This window comes from Pseudophryne corroboree, chromosome 6 (genome assembly GCF_028390025.1).
Source record: "Pseudophryne corroboree isolate aPseCor3 chromosome 6, aPseCor3.hap2, whole genome shotgun sequence".
In the NCBI taxonomy this organism is placed as follows: Eukaryota; Metazoa; Chordata; class Amphibia; order Anura; family Myobatrachidae; genus Pseudophryne; species Pseudophryne corroboree.
Genome location: NC_086449.1, coordinates 583624541 through 583643473, shown reverse-complemented (window position 1 = coordinate 583643473; position 18933 = coordinate 583624541). Strand labels below are relative to the sequence as shown.

The 18933-nt window shown below is 45.2% G+C and overlaps 1 protein-coding gene across 4 annotated transcripts in view; it reads right to left on the bottom strand.

The window, feature by feature from the left end:
• Nucleotides 1-15649, bottom strand: part of UNC5A (unc-5 netrin receptor A) — a 526593-nt gene extending 510944 nt beyond the window's left edge. The window contains exon 1 of one of the 4 annotated variants that reach the window (XM_063927930.1): nt 15082-15649. In XM_063927930.1, coding sequence (XP_063784000.1) covers nt 15082-15181 — 100 coding nt within the window. In that variant the 5' untranslated portion in view covers nt 15182-15649. The remainder of the gene's footprint in view (nt 1-15081) is intronic. The other 3 variants (XM_063927923.1, XM_063927924.1, XM_063927928.1) reach the window with 3 other exon arrangements.
• Nucleotides 15650-18933: the final 3284 nt, after the last annotated feature.

The following is an 18933-nucleotide window of genomic DNA, read 5'->3' as shown; positions in this document are numbered from 1 at the left end:
GAAAGTACAGTAGATTCAATCAACTTAATAGTGGTACTGGAAGCTCAAGAACAGCATGGGGCTCCAGTGTGATACAATAAGTAATCCTTTACTATACAAACTGCTGGCCAGTGGCTGGGTGCCAACCCTTGATCTTCAAGGGGGTTAAGCCCCATACTGACTAGCTGTACGTGTTCAGACGAGGGAGGGGGTCATTAACGATGTGCGGGAGCTCGCATCGTTAACGACATTGAGTGTACACACTGGACAAGATTATAAAAGATATCGCTCAGATTGGCCCTTCTGAGCGAGATCTTTTACTTTCTTGTCTAGTGTGTATGGGGCTTTAGAGCAAAACAGTTGAGTGTATCATGTGAAGAAGTCCTAAATGGCTTGTTCAAACCAGATTTAGGTCTAAGGCCATACCATAAGACTCCTGTTATAAAGTAAAGCCATTAATAGACAAAACAGCAGCTTTCTGTATTTAGGTATAGAGAATAAAACTGGAACTACAAGGCTGACAGCTATTTTTCAATACAGAAAAAAAAAAAAAAAGATCCAAGAAAATGACAGATTGAAATAACAAAATCAAAAGTCAATAAAGAGAGGCGAGTTGAGGCTGAACAGTAGAAATACTCTGGAGGAGGAGACTGAGCAGCATCCTGTCTTCCTGAAATACAAACAGCAAATTATAAAGGTCTTTATTGTCTGTGGGTTGTTGAGGAGGGAGGCTTGCGACATGAAATGAACTATGGCTGGTGAAGTTCCACAAGCATTTGAAGCAGTTTGTTTACAGAGACCCTTTTGCGCTGGCGAGAAAGTAGACACTACACAGGCGATAGAGACCTTTGATCAGTTTCCTGGGCCCCTAGGACACGGGAGCAATTAGAAGAAGAGATCCCAGTACAGTCCTTTATGAAACTTGTATTAAGAAGCAATTTGCAGTGATAAATTTCACAGTGGGATGCTCATACAGTATGAGCGCAAAGTGTTTACAAGGCACTGTACAGTACTCTGAAAATTATTACATTGCTTATAATCCTTAATGGAATATGAGGCACTATATTAAAGCCACAAATGTAGGATTTAAATGTTATATTTCTGTAACGGAAATACTTCTGCAATAGTTTCGTTTTTCAGAGCTGGTTCGTTTTGGGAGCATTTTCTCTCATGCAGCAATTTATTTGTAGTGACACAAGAGAAAACCACTCAGAAAATACTGTCAGTCTGCCTGCACGTGTCGGCTTGTCTACTGATAACACAGGTGGTAGTGTAAAAATAGCACATGTGCAATTATCAAGGAATTTTGGTTGGTCCGCATTTTACTCTGCCAAACATCTGAACAGCAGACATCTATCAGCATACTACTTTCTGAGTGATTTCCTCATATCGTCTTATGTGTTCAAACACGGCTGGTCCATTATCAAAGGCAAGTGCTTGTACCTAATTTAAATCCCCCGTTTCCTATTACAATGTAAGATCTTGCTTCATTTGTTCCAATTAACAACGTGTAATCACTGTATGTATGCACGCAATGTCTGCCCACTGTACATCACTGCAAAAAAACAGCAGAGCTTTATCAATAAAATGACATACAGTAGTAATCATTTTTTTTTCAGTCTAAACAAAATGCAACATAAGAAAATGTACCCAAAGTGATTTTCTGAATGAGCTCTTATGGAGCATAACACATAATTCAGCTGATGCCATTGTGTCTTTGTGCCGCATCCGTTCAGCAAGAAACCAACATAATTTTTGGTGTCCAAAACAAAATATGGAGGGGGTTTAAGAACAGAAAATATTTGTAACACAAGTTGTCTAGGTACAGTATTCTATTTAAAGCAGAGGTTGTTAACCAATACGTGTGTATTTGTAGGGCCAATACGTGTTCAATACGTGTTCAGTTCTTGCAGGGCCGGCCTCAGGTCTACCCCCAGATCCAAATATATCCATCATTAGTACTACAGGTTGAGTATCCCTTATCCAAAATGCTTGGGACCAGAGGAATTTTGGATATCGGATTTTTCCGTATTTTGGAATAATTGCATACAATAATGAGATATTATGGTGATGGGACCTAAATCTAAGCACAGATTGCATTTATGTTACATATACACCTTATACACCCAGCCTGAAGGTAATTTTAGGCAATATTTTTTATAACTTTGTGCATGATTAAACAAAGTGTGTGTACATTCACACAATTCATTTATGTTTCATATATGTTTCATATACACCTTATGCACACAGCCTGAAGGTCATTTAATACAATATTTTAATAACTTTGAGTATTAAACAAAGTTTGTGTACATTGAGCCATCAAAAAAACAAAGGTTTCACTGTCTCAGTCTCACTCAAAAAAGTCCGTATTTCAGAATATTCCGTATTTCGGAATATTTGGATATGGGATACTCAACCTGTATTAGCATTATTATCTTGCTGAAAAACACACACATTGGCTCCCACCAGAAAAAAAGCAAAACACATTTGTCTCCACAGAAAAAAACAACTATGTTATTGACCACCTCAGAAAAAAATAAAACACAATGGCCCCACATAGGAAACAAAATCAAACACATTGGCCCCCCACAGGAATTTTGTTTTTATCTTGGTAGGGAAAAAACCACACTGGCCCCAATAAGAAGAAAAAAAACCTCACACACACATTGGCCACAATAGGAAAAAAAACCAAATCATATTGGACCCCACATGAAAAAGAAAACACAATGTCACCTGCCAGGAAAAAGAATTAACACATTGGACCCCCCAGGAAAAAAAACACATAATGGCCCTGGTAGGAAAAACAAAACACATTAGCCCTGATAGGAATCAAAAACAAACACACTGACCCAAATAGGTAACACACATATTGGCCGTGATAGGAAAAAACACATATTGCAGGAAAAATAAAACACAATGGGCCCTGACACAGTGGCATCTGACAGGAAAAAACCAAACACATTTGCCCCCTAGAAAAAATAAATAAAAACACATTGATTCAATGTCATTGCACTTCAGCTCTGCAGCACCTGCTCAATTCTCAGTTCCTCATCAGGAATCAGCTCGACAGCCTGAGTCAGCAATAAGCCCTCAGTTTGCCCTACTGTGTCACTGAACCACTGAGGTGGGGGTCGGCGTGTGGCTGCGTGACCTATGACATCTTTTGGTCATGTCTGGCCCATGCCATATCTGAGCCACCTGGAAGAGCCCAGTGCTGCCCAGGCCATGCTACAGGACCCATGCATTGAGGTGGGTGTGGGCCCAGATGTGGCAGCACTGTGATCACTATAGGGGGCGTCCTTGTATGGCAGCTACGTTGGAACGGGCCTTGGGTCAGCCCTGAGTTCAACACTAGCACTAGTGTAATGTCCAAAGAATGGTTGCTTTATCACATTCCAGACATTAATAAAACAGGTTTGGAATTGGGTTTTTATTTTTATTTTATTGTTAATAGAGTTTAGCATGGATGCTTTTTCATTTTTCTACTATTGGAGCTAAGGATGGTTGGTGTAATTGACATGATAATTATGGCAATAAGAAGTTATCTATTGCAGGCATGTATTAAAGAACACATGCAGTAACAGGAGACTGTCCCTGCAAAGTAAAGTGATCAAAACAGCAATCACTTACCTTTCCAGGGGTGATCGCGCTACCGCACATGCACACATGGTGATTACCAGGAAAGAATCCCATGGATCCCTCTCCTTGTACTTTTTGAGATCTGTAGCCTACAGGCTACAATGGCTAACACCATCTACTGTATGTTAGGTTTAGCTAACGGGGTAAAGCAGCTTGGTAAATTAGGCAATAAAGCAGCTGCCAAAGGTTTCTACAGGGAACCGGGGAATTGTAGATTCAATGGAATAAGAAATATGGTTGTGGTTATGCAAGTAGTTAAATATAAAGATGGAGTTACTACCTCTCACATCTGCTTGTGTAACACTATACGCTTGTATGTTATGGGAGGCTGTGAGGTGGCAAAGAGCGAGGTTTAAAATAAAAAAAGAATGCTATTGTCTGCGCTAGGAATAGAGCTGTGGATAGCAGTACTGGTCACACAGTCATGAAGGTTACCAAATTCATCTCATATAATCATTACGCTTCCAAATGATGCCAATGTTTAAAGGGAATACGTACAGGAGACTGGCAGATGGGATGTTGGCTGTCACTATACCAACAGCGGCATCCCGTCAGCCATAATGCTGGCAGCGAATCCCAGCATGGGCTCACTGCACTGGGCATGCTTTGAGCATACCTCCCAACTTTGCCGGCAACCAAGGAGGGACGTCAGTGCACGCCAAAGGCGCGCGGCCAAAATTAGGGGGTGTGGCCTACCAGAAAGAGGGCGTGGTCTCTGGCAAAAGCCACGATCGCAAGCCACGCCCCATTTTCGCCATTATGGGGGCATGGACAGCGCTGTGAGAGCTGCTGGCCATGCCCCCTGTCCCTCTCTGCCAGGAATAGACGCTGTGCGCATGCGCACAGCGTCTATTCACCGCTGCTCTCCTCAGAGCAGCGAGTGACAGGGAGGGATCTCCCAACTGCCTCTCCACTCGCGGGACACTGTGACCCGCGGGTGGGACAGCGGGACAGACCGTGAAAAGCGGGACTGTCCCACCAAAATCAGGACAGTTGGGAGGTATGCTTTGAGCCAGGTGGCTCGCTTTGCTCGCCACAGGTTATATTCCCACTCGGGTGGTGGCGTGGATCCACCACCCGAGCAGGAATACCGGGCTGAGGTCAGGATTCCGACTGCTGGCATTACGCAACCTGTTGGGATTATGGCATCGGTATACTGAATGCCGGGATCCCAACAGGCGTTATATTAACCACATCACGTTTGTACCTTTAATCTCTATTAAAATGGTATGGCCAATAACCATTTGCTGGTGGCAGGTTATCTCTTAACTTTTTTTTTTATAAGGTGAAAGACCATGGACAAGGTAGAAAATGAGCAGGAGATGGGGCATTCATCTTGTTTATACAATGTTATTAAATGTAGAGAGAATCTGCTATATGTAGAGTGACTTCAGCAAATACTTCTGACAGCACAATCTTTATGGTGAAATGTCTGTCAGATATTTTAATTTCCCTTAGGAATGTTCTATGGCAAAATGTATACACTATACAGTTATTTGCACTTAGCGGGAGTATTGCATGGCACTGTATGTAGAAGCACATGACATGCAGTAGCCTATGTTGGATGCTCATCAAACCAATCATTATGTAGCGTCAAGGTACACAATAGGTGGAGTCATGATCTAATTATCTTAATATTTTTATTTTAATGAGCACACTTCCTTATCTAAATAACAGCATTTCTGTTTGTATATTAAGATAAAATTGCAGTTCATTATCTATTATTTTTTTTTGCATACAAATATTGGAGTCCTGATATTTCTATTGCAAAGAAGAAACATTTATCAGTTCTAGAGGATAGCCATGGGCATAGCTATAGTTGGAGCAGGGGCCCAGATGGTTAGGGAGCCCTGAATCCAGGTTATATAGCTGCAACAAAATTCCCAGATTTGGCTGCTGAGAAATTGGAACCAACTGACCGTTGCCGAGCCTGAATGGGGTGACATTCAATTTCAGTGATAGATGCATAGTGAATGTTAAAATGGTAAGGGGACACAGTGGCATAATCTCACCTGGAAAGCACTGTACAGAATAAGAACTGGGGCACTGTAATGTAGCATAATATGAACTGAAGACACTAGTGAAGTGGTGAGGGGGAGGACACATTCTAAAAATATATGCAAGTGAAGAAGGGCCAAAAAAATAATAAAATGTAAGTAAGTGAAGGGGTGGGGGGGGGGGGGGGGGGGATACAAATCATTAAATATATATAGATTAGTCCAGGAAGTGATTGTCCTGAAGCAGAGCTCTGCCTCCCGCACTGTTTGCAGGGAGAGATATCATGATGTCTCTCCATCTCCAGACTCCCACAGTGCAGACTGCCGAGCATCTAGCGAGGAGCCGTTCAGTGCGAGGATGAGTCTGGTCACAAATTAATTGACAAGTGCTGCATCTGGGATGTGAGAGACTGATAGAGAGGCACAGAGGTCCCGAGGAGGGAAGGAGAGGTAGGTAGGTAGGTAGATATGCTAAAGCTTGGCATTTGTATGATAACATTCATTCAGAACATGATGATGATGATGATGATAATCATAGGCATCCGCATTCAAGGAGCATTACTGTGTGGCATAATGTGTTATATAGGGCACTACTGCTGTGTGGCACAAAGTGTATACGGGGTACTACTGTGTGGAGTAACAAGAATGAGGGGCTCTACTGAGTAGTGTAACATATATAAGGGGCACCCACACTACTGTGTGGCGTCATTTGAACTGGGTATTGAGTGCCCACACCTCTTGCCCATGAGACCACACGCTTTTTTTTGGCATGCACTATCCTTATTTAGAATATGAGGGTGGAGGGGTGTTAGTGCTCCCTCTACACCAAAATGTCTAGTCATGCGTCGCCTGTGGGTAAAGTTACAGTTTCAGTCACCGTAAATCCAATTTACTTGAGATATTAACAAAAGATGCACCTGGCTAGCAATGCAGTAATTGTATAGTAAAAAGTATTTGATAAAAATAATAATGGCTAAAATTCTGACAATCAAATCAAAGACAGATGAAATGTGCTCTTTCTATTGTGACTTTTGTTTTCAATGACACCAACACTGGGAGAGATTGGGATAACTGTAAGGATAATAAGACAGGAGATGTAAATGCTTAGATATGCAGTGCCATTACTGATCTTTTCAGCTTTACAGCCCGGCACAAAGAGGAGTTGCAAGGTATAAAGGTTCTGCAGAGCTTACTAATAGAATGGGGATGTATTCCACAACAGGGCTTTACCATGGACATGAAATTCTGCATAATAGGTGTTACATTGTTATATGAGGCCACCTCCCATTTCATGAAGTCAGCGAACTCACATTTTAGCCTCTTGCTATTTATAGAGACTATTCTGGAGTACTGGAAAATGTCAGTTTGTTGGATGACGAGATCTGCCAGTCTGCTGGTATTGTTTATAGGTGATACCTCTTTTAGATTGCTTGTATTTACGGGATGCGGTCAAGATGCCGCCGGCCGGAATCCCGGCGGTCGAAATACAGACACCGGAATCCCGACCGCCACAATCCCGACATATTCTCCCTCCGTGGGTGTCCACGACACCCATAGAGGGAGAATATAATAGTGTGCCGAGTGTAGCGAGGCACCGTGTCCGCAGCGTGGCGAGCGAAGCGAGCCCGCAAGGGGCTGCATTCCGCTCGCCACCCCTGTCGGGATTCCAGCGTCGGTATTTCGACCGCCGGATTCCGTCCGGCGGCATTTAGTACTGATCCCGTATTTACATTGCATAATCCCTTATCGTTTTATAGAGCCATCCAAATAATCTTGTGCATGGATTATAAAACTCCCACAGTAGTGCAGAAGGCATGGTAAGGGGTAAGGTGAGATAGGGCAGGGAGCATATGACATTAGTGAGAGGCACAGATATTGCCTCAAGGTCTCGAAACGTGACACTGATTAGATATAGTAGACACAAATCCCTAAATTTACAGAAGAATATATCAGTGCTTTCTCAAACTAGGTACTGACAAACAAACAAACAAACAAACAAAAACACACACAGACAGACAACAAAGTTAAGGTGTATACAACACAGTGCAATATGAACTACCGATATGGACTAAATAGTCCATACCGGTAGAAAACATAGTGCATATCGCACAGTGTGTATACACCTTGAGAGGCCGATGCGTGTTCCCACGGGGTCGGTATCTCTAGAAAAAATATACTGTGCAGGCATGGGAATGTTCACTATATTGTGTTTACAGTAGTGACCGATATTGCATTACCGATCTACGACCCCCTGAAATATCATCTTAATATTCAAATGAGCTGTCAAAATCGGCCATAGCCAAAATTGCAAGTACATACAGTCAAAATTGGCGGTTCTGGGCTCCGAGGGAGTTCAAGCGAAATTGCAAAGTCAAAATCACACCGTGTGTATGCACCTTTAGAGTGCCTTTAAATCTTCTGTAATGCCAGGAGGTACAGTATTTTATATAAAACCACTTTGTATACTTTTGTTACACAGTATGTTGACCATACCAATGGAGCAAACTATTCTTATGGTAACATATTGGAATAAATTTACTTTTATTTGTATAATACCGATTAAAGTTAGGAAGCATATGAGTATTACACTGCCAGTTGCTATTTTCACTTGCATTACACTCAGTGGCCAACTGTCATGGCTGAAAGGAAGACTTTCTCATCCTAAACCAGTCTCTTCTTATCAGTCAGTGCCTCCAGAGCTGTTTTATCAGTGGATAGTGTTGGACATACACCAGGGTACTAAGAGCAGCAATGTTAGAGAGTTGCAGTGCGACGGCCCCTGCCCCTAAACCAGTGACATCATGACATCAGGCCTATAATGTGCGGCCGTCAGCTCTGGTTAGTAGAGCACTGCTCGCAGCGCCACAGGCTGCAGGGTGCCTGCCCGGAGGGTGCCTGTAACTCTAGAGTAGTGCCAGGGGTGTATCTAGGGGTCCGAGCGCCCCTGGCAAAGTAGGGAGCTGGCGCCCTCCCTACACACATTTGGAATAAGGTGTGAGTATTGGAAATGGGGCATGGTCTTGTGGGGAAGGAACGTGGACACAATAGTACTTACAATTCAAATTATGCCACACAGTAGTGTCCCTCATTCACATTACACTGCACAGTAGTGTCTCGTATTCACGTTATACCATCCCTCCCCCCTAACCCACCTTTCCCACAGCCTGACCTTAACCTGCCCCCCTCCCCCAAAAGCTTCTTCAGTGGTGCCTAACCCTAACCCACCCTTCCTAATCTCCCTCCCTGCAGCCTAACCCTAGCCCTTTCGCCCTTGCAGCCTAACCTTAACCCTCCCACACAGCTTGCCAGTGGAGACTTTGGCACCAACTCGATCCCGATTTTGGCATTCTGCATCGCTATCTATGTTGGGATGCCAGCATCAGCATTCTGAGCAGTTTCGGGATGCTGGCGTCAGCTTTCCGACCGCCGGGATGCCAAACACCGGCATCTCGACTGCATCCTGAATGAAATGCTAATGAGCTGCTGTGAGATGAGCCTCAAATTGACCCAGCCATTAACCAAACACTATTAGTTGGGTGGAAGGAGTGTTTCCTGTTAGAAAAAACATTAGGGTGCCATCACTTCCAAGATAAAATGATCAATTATACAATTAACTGATATACATTTCCTTGAACATGGCCTTGAAATCGATAAGATATGTATTTTGTTTATTACACTCAACAAGTTAAAGTTTTCATTTACTTTCTACTTACTTACATCTAACATACATGAAAATCGTGTAGTTTTCCAGGTACTACAGTCCCTTCTCCCAAACACTGACACTTTTTTATTATCTTAACAATATCTAACAATTGCTGTGTACCTGGTAAGAGTCTGTTACTGTAGTAGTAGCAACAGACTCTCACCAGGTACAGTCTGACAGTACTGCTTTTCTATCCTTTGGCCGCGGGTGGCACAGCCAGGCGGCGCCCCCTCCTTGCCTGGCGCCCCTGGCGAGTGCCATCCTGGCCAATAGGAAGATACACCCCTGAGTAGTGCTACTGGCTGCAGGGTGCCTGTCCGGAGTGTCCCTGTGACTCTAGAGTAGTGCTACTGGCTGCAGGGTGCCTGCCCGGAGTGCCCTGTGACTCTAGAGTAGTGCTACTGGCTGCAGGGTGCCTGTACGGAGTGTCCCTGTGACTCTAGAGTAGTGCTACTGGCTGCAGGGTGCCTGCCCGGAGTGTCCCTGTAACTCTAGAGTAGTGCTACTGGCTGCAGGGTGCCTGCCCGGAGTGTCCCTGTAACTCTAGAGTAGTGCTACTGGCTGCAGGGTGCCTGCCCGGAGTGCCCTGTGACTCTAGAGTAGTGCTACTGGCTGCAGGGTGCCTGCACAGAGTGTCCCTGTGACTCTAGAGTAGTGCTATTGGCTGTAGGGTGCCTGCACGGAGTGTCCCCGTGACTCTAGAGTAGTGCTACTGGCTGCAGGGTGCCTGCCCGGAATGTCCCCGTGACTCTGGAGTAGTGCTACTGGCTGCAGGGTGCCTGCCCGCAGTGTCCCTGTGACTCTGGAGTAGTGCTACTGGCTGCAGGGTGCCTGCACGGAGTGTCCCTGTGACTCTAGAGTAGTGCTACTGGCTGCAGGGTGCCTGCCCGGAATGTCCCCGTGACTCTGGAGTAGTGCTACTGGCTGCAGGGTGCCTGCCCGCAGTGTCCCTGTGACTCTGGAGTAGTGCTACTGGCTGCAGGGTGCCTGTCCGGAGTGTCCCTGTGACTCTAGAGTAGTGCTACTGGCTGCAGGGTGCCTGCCCGGAGTGCCCTGTGACTCTAGAGTAGTGCTACTGGCTGCAGGGTGCCTGTACGGAGTGTCCCTGTGACTCTAGAGTAGTGCTACTGGCTGCAGAGTGCCTGCCCGGAGTGTCCCTGTGACTCTAGAGTAGTGCTACTGGCTGCAGGGTGCCTGCACAGAGTGTCCCTGTGACTCTAGAGTAGTGCTACTGGCTGCAGGGTGCCTGCCCGGAGTGTCCCTGTGACTCTAGAGTAGTGCTACTGGCTGCAGGGTGCCTGCCCGCAGTGTCCCTGTGACTCTGGAGTAGTGCTACTGGCTGCAGGGTGCCTGCCCGGAGTGTCCCTGTAACTCGAGAGTAGTGCTACTGGCTGCAGGGTGCCTGCCCGGAGTGTCCCTGTGACTCTGGAGTAGTGCTACTGGCTGCAGGGTGCCTGCCCGGAGTGTCCCTGTGACTCTGGAGTAGTGCTACTGGCTGCAGGGTGCCTGCCCGGAGTGTCCCTGTAACTCGAGAGTAGTGCTACTGGCTGCAGGGTGCCTGCCCGGAGTGTCCCTGTGACTCTGGAGTAGTGCTACTGGTTGCAGGGTGCCTGCCCGGAGTGTCCCTGTGACTCTGGAGTAGTGCTACTGGCTGCAGGGTGCCTGCCCGCAGTGTCCCTGTGACTCTGGAGTAGTGCTGCTGGCTGCAGGGTGCCTGCCCGGAGTGTCCCTGTAACTCGAGAGTAGTGCTACTGGCTGCAGGGTGCCTGCCTGGAGTGTCCCTGTGACTCTGGAGTAGTGCTACTGGCTGCAGGGTGCCTGCACGGAGTGTCCCTGTGACTCTGGAGTAGTGCTACTGGCTGTAGGGTGCCTGCCCGGAGTGTCCCTGTGACTCTAGAGTAGTGCTACTGGCTGCAGGGTGCCTGCCCGGAGTGTCCCTGTGACTCTGGAGTAGTGCTACTGGCTGTAGGGTGCCTGCCCGGAGTGTCCCTGTGACTCTGGAGTAGTGCTACTGGCTGCAGGGTGCCTGCCCGGAGTGTCCCTGTGACTCTGGAGTAGTGCTACTGGCTGTAGGGTGCCTGCCCGGAGTGTCCATGTGACTCTAGAGTAGTGCTACTGGCTGCAGGGTGCCTGTAAGTCACATGGAAGTGCTGTGGGACAGTGCTGCCCCTAAGAGCCCGTACCCTGTGCAATGGTGCTGCTCGCACACCCCTAATTACAGCCCTGACTGAGAGAGTCCAATATACTGATTTATGAATGACCAGCGCTATCCACCAGAGTACTGTCTACTGGGTATGATATCTTCTCAGCACAACTGGTCATCCTCTCTTGTCTTCTCCTTATATTTTTTACAGAGTGTGGCTATATGGGCTACAAATTGAACTACATGTTTTTCCCACTGTAGTTAACCTATCTCTCCTTTGGTCTCTTCTCTAGTTCTCCTATAACCTAACATTACACTGCTAGTGGTACAGTTAATCGGAATTAATAAATATGACATTAATTTGCTTTTCCCCTACCTGAGGAGCTGCTTGCAACTGTTCCTAAAAAGTAAGAGTGCATCAAGCTAGACAGTAGTGCAACCCAAATAAACAGGTAAAACAGGGTATACAGTACGTACACACTGTTGTAATTCTATTCATGGTTATTTTTACAGAGTTAGTGCATAACATTTGAGGTTGGTTTTTGGGGTGCTTTTTTTCGCTTTGATTCCTGTTCTTAAAAACTGGCACAAAAAAATAATGCAGTTGAGTATGAAATGCAATCACTGCATACAAATGCAGTAACGCAACCAAAGCAACTGCTAGCAAAGGCATTAACCCACACTGTTCGGCGTGTAAAATTGGAACTGCCCCTCCCAAATTGAGACTACTGTATACGAACTATACTTTAATACTCCTCTTGTATAGTGACTGTTATGCGGATTCCCACGCAGACATTTTTTGCAAACCAATATTAAAACTGCTGAAAACCAAAATTAAAAAAGTAAATATTTTGCCGATCATAAAAAATAAGTAGAACGGTCACATCAGTTAATGCTTAACAATAGGCTGTTTGAGAAAAGAAACGAACAAAGTTGGCGACTTTAATCATGAGAGATTGCGTTGTCTTTTATTGATATCACCGAATGTGAAGAAGCTTTGGATTACCTGTTGATAATTAATACACTTCTCTATAGAAAATACTAGAATGGTTTATGAAGATGAGCGGCAATATATGACTCATGTAAGAAACGTCTGCACAGGTCTTGCTGGGACACGGATGTTACAGCTCTTGCAGTAGAAATTGTAATAAGTGATGGCTCACATCTGATCAGAATGGATTTTGGTCATTTAGAACAATTAAGCAATATGATGACTGCCCAGTTTAGTAGGAAATAACTATAGTGACTGACAAAATGTGCTTGCGTGTGTGTGGTAAACATAAGGGCTTACATACAGTACACCATATGTGCCACATGCACTGTAATTTAGAAGCTCTACATGTTTTGTATTGGACATTTAAAGGCTTTGCACGTTTTCTAGCTGCACATCCACCTATGGAATCACATAACAATCCAGCACCTTTACACGGATCCTCACAGGAGACTAATGGTTGGAGCAGTGCCCAACAGACCTGATCATGGAGGGTTTACATTGTGATACCAACACAACATCTGCCACTTCTGGTTTAGTACAGTTGTGCAAAATGCTGGACATCACCCTATTCTGCATAAAGAACAGGTGCCACTATTTACACACACTACAGAGAGGGGAGAGAATCACTAGTATGTTACGTGCTTACTCACGGTTAACATACATTATTAGAATACACGTCCACTCACAATGACACACATATGTACACATGGAAAGTAAACATATGTGTCTATGTGTATTGTGTAACTGTATACTACAATTTGCAATAAACACACTGACAAAGTACAATAAACATACAGTATGTATATATGCACATACTGTATGTATAAAGAAATCACATGTGCTACATTCATACTGTACATGCACTGTGCAGGTGATGCAGTGCCTAATATATGGGATATACTTACATCTTTACTGCGTAATAAGTCATGCATATTTACATATGTACATCAGCACATTTATGTTGTAGGTACATTCTGCACATCACTGCCTCACTGAGCACAAACCTACAGTACAAGATACATCACGTTCTCAGGCACGATGGTCACATGTGTCACCGATGCTATGCTACACCTACTACTTCACTATACACGTACATGGCTGTACAATCTACACATACTCCTCATTCACAGCCCTAAAGTAACCATAACACCCCTTCATTAACTTGCTATGATGAAACTGCATTTTTTCAAATACCTGCTGGCTAGAAGCTAAAACACAACATAAGCATATTCCACAAAACATCATCATTTATAAAGATGTGCCCAAAGCACACAACCACTTACTCCCTCATAGACACACACATATATTTATGTCAACCCTAGACACACACCAAAGCAAAACGAATCAATGACAAGCTGTATTATTACACAATATGCACAGCATATACTAAAGTAAGATATACACATTGAATACAACTAGAAAAAAAAATGACAACAAAGAAATCTGTGTGGATCTATTGAATGACACCTCCATATACACAGCACCTCTGCTCATACAGTATATACTGTATAGCCTCTCATCAATACACAATGCTTTCCAATAAGCACACACGAGAGCTGCAGTTCGTGTACCACACTACTATAAAGACTAAGCACTCGTCCAACCTTATACACAGATGGAGCTGCACATGTACTAAGCGGGTGTCACATACTGTATACCACATCTAGGAAACAATGTCTCCAGTGCAGATCATTATTTTGTTATTATTTCATGAAGATCTACTAGCCTCTGGACCGCTGAAAATCATTGTCTGCAGCCACCTACACTGTAAAACATTGGCTGGGAGTTGCACTAAATCAGTACTTCCAGGCCCTGTTTGCAGTGAGTTATTAGCAGTGTTTTCTGCAAGGGCAGGAGCCAGTAAGTAATAAACCAAAGTGAATCCTTGGCTTCCTGACCTCATCTAGAAAAGCTTGTCCCTTCCCACACATATAATCATGTGGAAGCCACTCATCAGAGGACCTGCATGGTGCCTACAGTATACAGGGCACTCAGGATAGCAATGCTTATTCTTACAAATAAATAAATAAATAGATAAATAAATATGTACTATACGTAGGTCTTTGCACATCCATGATACATTTTAGCTCCCCATACCATTGTGTATTAACTGCATGAAAGCGGTTAGCTATTATCATTGTGAACATAATCCACATCTTCAATACACTCACATATATGAATAGAGAGTGTCCTTTTCTATTACAATGCTTTACACTTCCCAGCAGCAGCATGCAGACCAATGTCTAATCGCTTGCTGCAACCTTCAACCTTAACTTTTGTGTTGGCTACAGACTGTCAAACATCAATTGGCAGAATTACAAAAAAGCACCTGTCTACATATACTTCCCAGTCTCCTGATGCATGTTCTTTGTCTATGACAGACTGCATGACACCTGCTGTTACTATAGTATTTCCCATGAGAGAGCAGAGGTGAGAGGCTAAAGCATCAGAGAAGAGAAAAGCACTTCATGAGACACGGCGCAATGAGAGAGAGGAGGGGCAGCTGGCAGTCAGGAAAGGGGCACGCTCACCAGGCTGCCAGTATAGAACGGCTAGAGCAAGAGTGCCTACCAAGGTACCAACTTCCCTATATAGGTAGTAGATAAGTTGGAGGGGTCAGACTCACCAGAAGGAGGAAGCTGCACACTCAGGAAGCCACTGACCAGTAAGAAACATGCTGCCCCCATCCTGGTGTCCAGACTGGAGTCCCCCAGCCATGAGCCCATTGCAGGACAGAAGTTGAGTTGTCACTGAATGCGAGAGAGTGAGATCTCAAGTCTGACTGATTTTAGGGTCTCCCTCCATTCCGCAGTGCACGGCTGTACCTCTGTCTTGCTGAATGATCCATATGTGCACCCTTTCACTGTGGCTCAGTCAGACCCTCACCAGCACCTGACTTTCCAGGTGTGTCGCCTGGACCAGTTTCCAGGTTCGTCAGCACATAGCAAAGATCCAGGTGCCAGAAAATAGCAGGCACAGTTTCTTTCTCCGTCTGCTCTGGACTCTCCAGTGTGGGCTATGTGGGATCCACAGCAATGCAGAGCAGCGAGAGGAGAATGAGCCAGTGAGAGAGAGAGAAAGGGACATGCAGACACAGGCTGAAAAACACGGGCTGGATCGCAGCTGGTAGGGTGGATTGGGGGAAACGCAACAGCTGGTTAAAGTGGCAGCTTCTGTGATGCTGATGGGAGGAAACAGGATTGCTGCAGCCGCAGGCATGCTAACCCCAGCTGCTGTCTGTCAGTGATGAGGGAGGGAGTGGTGTGCATTTAATGCAGGAGGAGATTGAGATTTATGCAAAGGAAGGCAGCAAAGAATTCCTTCACAGCAAGAAATGTACAATGTTTATGCAAATGTTACAAAAGGGACACAATTACTAGAGAGGCAATGAAAATATACTATTGTACTGTGCGTGTATAATGAAATCCTCTCAGGGGATTTGTACTTTACCCCTAGGAATTGTGAAGCATGCAACAAATAGAGAGGTTGCTGAATGTTGCAAGATCATGTTGTCATATGCTGCACTGCTCATTATCGCTTGGAACCAAAAGACTGCTGAAACTAATGTTTTTCAGATAGTTGTAGTAGCAGAAGAGCCACAGGTTACTTAATATTAAAGAGATGTGGCCAAGGATTGTTACCATTCCTTCCATGCACAGTAATTTATACATCCCAACATGATCCTCTTCAGGAGGGACATATTGTTCTGCTCCTGGACTTCCCTCTTACTGTATGATTGCCATTACCTGTCCTGGAACAACTTTCTTTCCATTAACCTGTTAAAAACAGGTGTCGGCAATCATAAATTAAGAGAAAAGTCCAGGAGCAGAGCATTGTGTCCCTCCTGGAGAGGGTCATGTTGGGAGGTAGGATTTATCTTCTCCTGCTGCCAGTAGCCCATGTAGTGTAGGTTTTCCATACAGGTGCACCCTGCAGGTATTCTGGTACAGGAGCCAGCTCAGCATTCTTCAGCTAGATGGTGGATGACAAGTGCACCCTGATCATTTGTAAAAGTTCCTTCCTATGCTGTAGCACCTGACACAGATAATAAACATATGTATACCCTTTTTAGGGCTATTTCTTCTGCGCTGCTGAGTTTATGCAGTGCATACTGATGAGAATTACATGCAGAACTATGCAAGAGAAGTGTTACTGTGCAATTGCCCATCCAGTTAGTTCAGCACAGAATGTCCTCACTGATGTGTACTACTCCCTCCCTTGTAAGTATGGACACTGGATGACACTCACATTACTCTAATGCTCCTTACTTTCATCCCCAGCCTCTCTTCAAGGGAAATATTATTCGTCACTTAAATTCTACAAAAGTAGGTAAAAATTAAAATTTTCAACCACTTTTGTAGAATTTAAGTTTTGGGGCCATTCATCATTTAGAATTAGATAACGCAGGAGATATCACAGATATCTCCTGCTTACCTCTCTCTACTGAGCTTGCACTAGCATACACTAAAATGGGGACCTCATTAATTAAGTTCCGAAAACACAATATTTTTTGTCACTTGACTGCAGGCACATTCACCATCTTCAGATAGCAAATGCTCCCTTACCCCCGCTGCTTACCTATGAGAAGCAGGTACGGCTTGTGATCAAGGATCCTCCTGGATCCCTTTATTGCTGTCTGTCTTCTTCCGCCGGACGCAGGGGGCTTTTGCACACTACTGATTCATTTTCGTGTAGACAGCTGATTTTCGCATCAGCTGTCTCCGCACCAGAGCAACGTTGAATTGCTCCGGTGCTCGCAGTGAGTCAGAAGGTTAATTATCGGGTGCCACCTTGATTCTAGGGAACTTGGAGCAGGGGAGGACTGGGCCAGGAAACAGATGTTCCCTGGGCTGGTGCCTCTGGAGCTTCTTGGGAGGCAGGTAGAGAATTCTACCCGGTCACTCTGATTGTGAATTATACACAATCAGATTGGCAAGGCAACATTCTTTACCTGACTCCCAGCATGCAGCGAGACCGGGAATGTCTGTCACCATGCTGACTGGTGAATGGTTAGAGCTATTCCCCAATCAGAGTGCTGACAGTCATTTACTTTATGGAAGCACGTGAAGAGACAGAGTGGGACTGCAGAATGGGTAAGTGTGGCCAGATAGTCTACCTATGTGAAGATGGTTGCTGCAGCACTGAAGGGTTAACCCTTGTGCCACGGTGCCATTTCTTAAGGGCTCAATCACCGCTATCTGCCATGCTTGAATATGTTGCTGGTGCTAGCCGCCATTTCGAAAAACAAATGTACTTTTAAAAACTGATGTGCCGCAGCCCCTTGACAGAGGCCACAGCAGTGCTGTGTTAATCCCCGGTGCGGGGGCCTAGGTGCCTAGGTACCAAGGAACCGGGCTGCAGGGCTGCATGCCACCCGCTGGTAATCGGGAGTCTAGCTCCCGATGTCTCAATGCAGTATGACTGAGTACCATTCACGGAGGGGCCGGGAAAGCCAGCTCCCACTGCGGCAAGGCAGGGGTGTGTGCCAACTTGCTGGAAACTGGGAGCTAGCTCCTTGTGTCCCAGCGCTATGGGATAGCAGAGCTAAGTGGCTACATGCTGGGGGACAGGGAGAGCACTGAGAGAGGACACAAGGAGCACTCGCAGCCCAGACTGTGGCTGTTGTAATCAGATGGCAGTGGGTCAGATAATCCTCCCCAGTGTGCTGAACCATTGGGGTTTGGGGAGACGGGGTATATGAATAAAATAAATATGAAGTGGATTTAAATGTGTATTAAAAAGTATGTGCAGCTCTATTCCAGGAAAGCGCTTCAGTGCTGCGGTGTGTAAAAGCCTGGTGCTGCAGAATACTAGGCACATGCTTTATAATCATTGTAATCAATGTAATTTAAAATAAGAAAACTCTTTGTACTCTTAACCCTGGTTGTCCAGGGGGAATCTGGAGCTCTCTGTGGTCTGTTGGTACCCCCAGCCCCCGCCCAGGCAAACAGAATGCCTTCTCTTGTAGCCTCTTCCATGAAAGTGGCATAAGAAGGTAGACGGAAGGCTGCATAACACAGCCAGCTAGTTTCTTGAGGGAACTCTTAAGAGGTTTCCTTCCATTTCCATCTCTGGAGCTCGGATTCAGGCTAGAGTTGTAAGCAGCGTCCTGGAAATCAGTTTTGGAGGAACTTTCCCAACACTCTAGATGTGCCTGCACCTGGTCTGTGATTGTCACTGCAGTTGGGGCTCAGACCACTCCCCACTGTCCACCAAAGCCCATGTTAATGGAGAGCACGCCTTGGACATGCCAGAATCATGAACTTAATTTGATTGGATAGAAGCCTCAGGGCAGGACATCTGGACATTCCTCCAAGCAATATCTGCAAGGGAAGATGCTTTTGGAAGACTGCTTGAGCAATAAACATTTTGCCTCCAAGACGATTGCATCTGTATCCTGTGACCAATAGGATTGCGCCAAATGCTATCCCGTTCTCAACTCAGTGTCTCCATGCCCACTGACAACTACTGTGCTCGG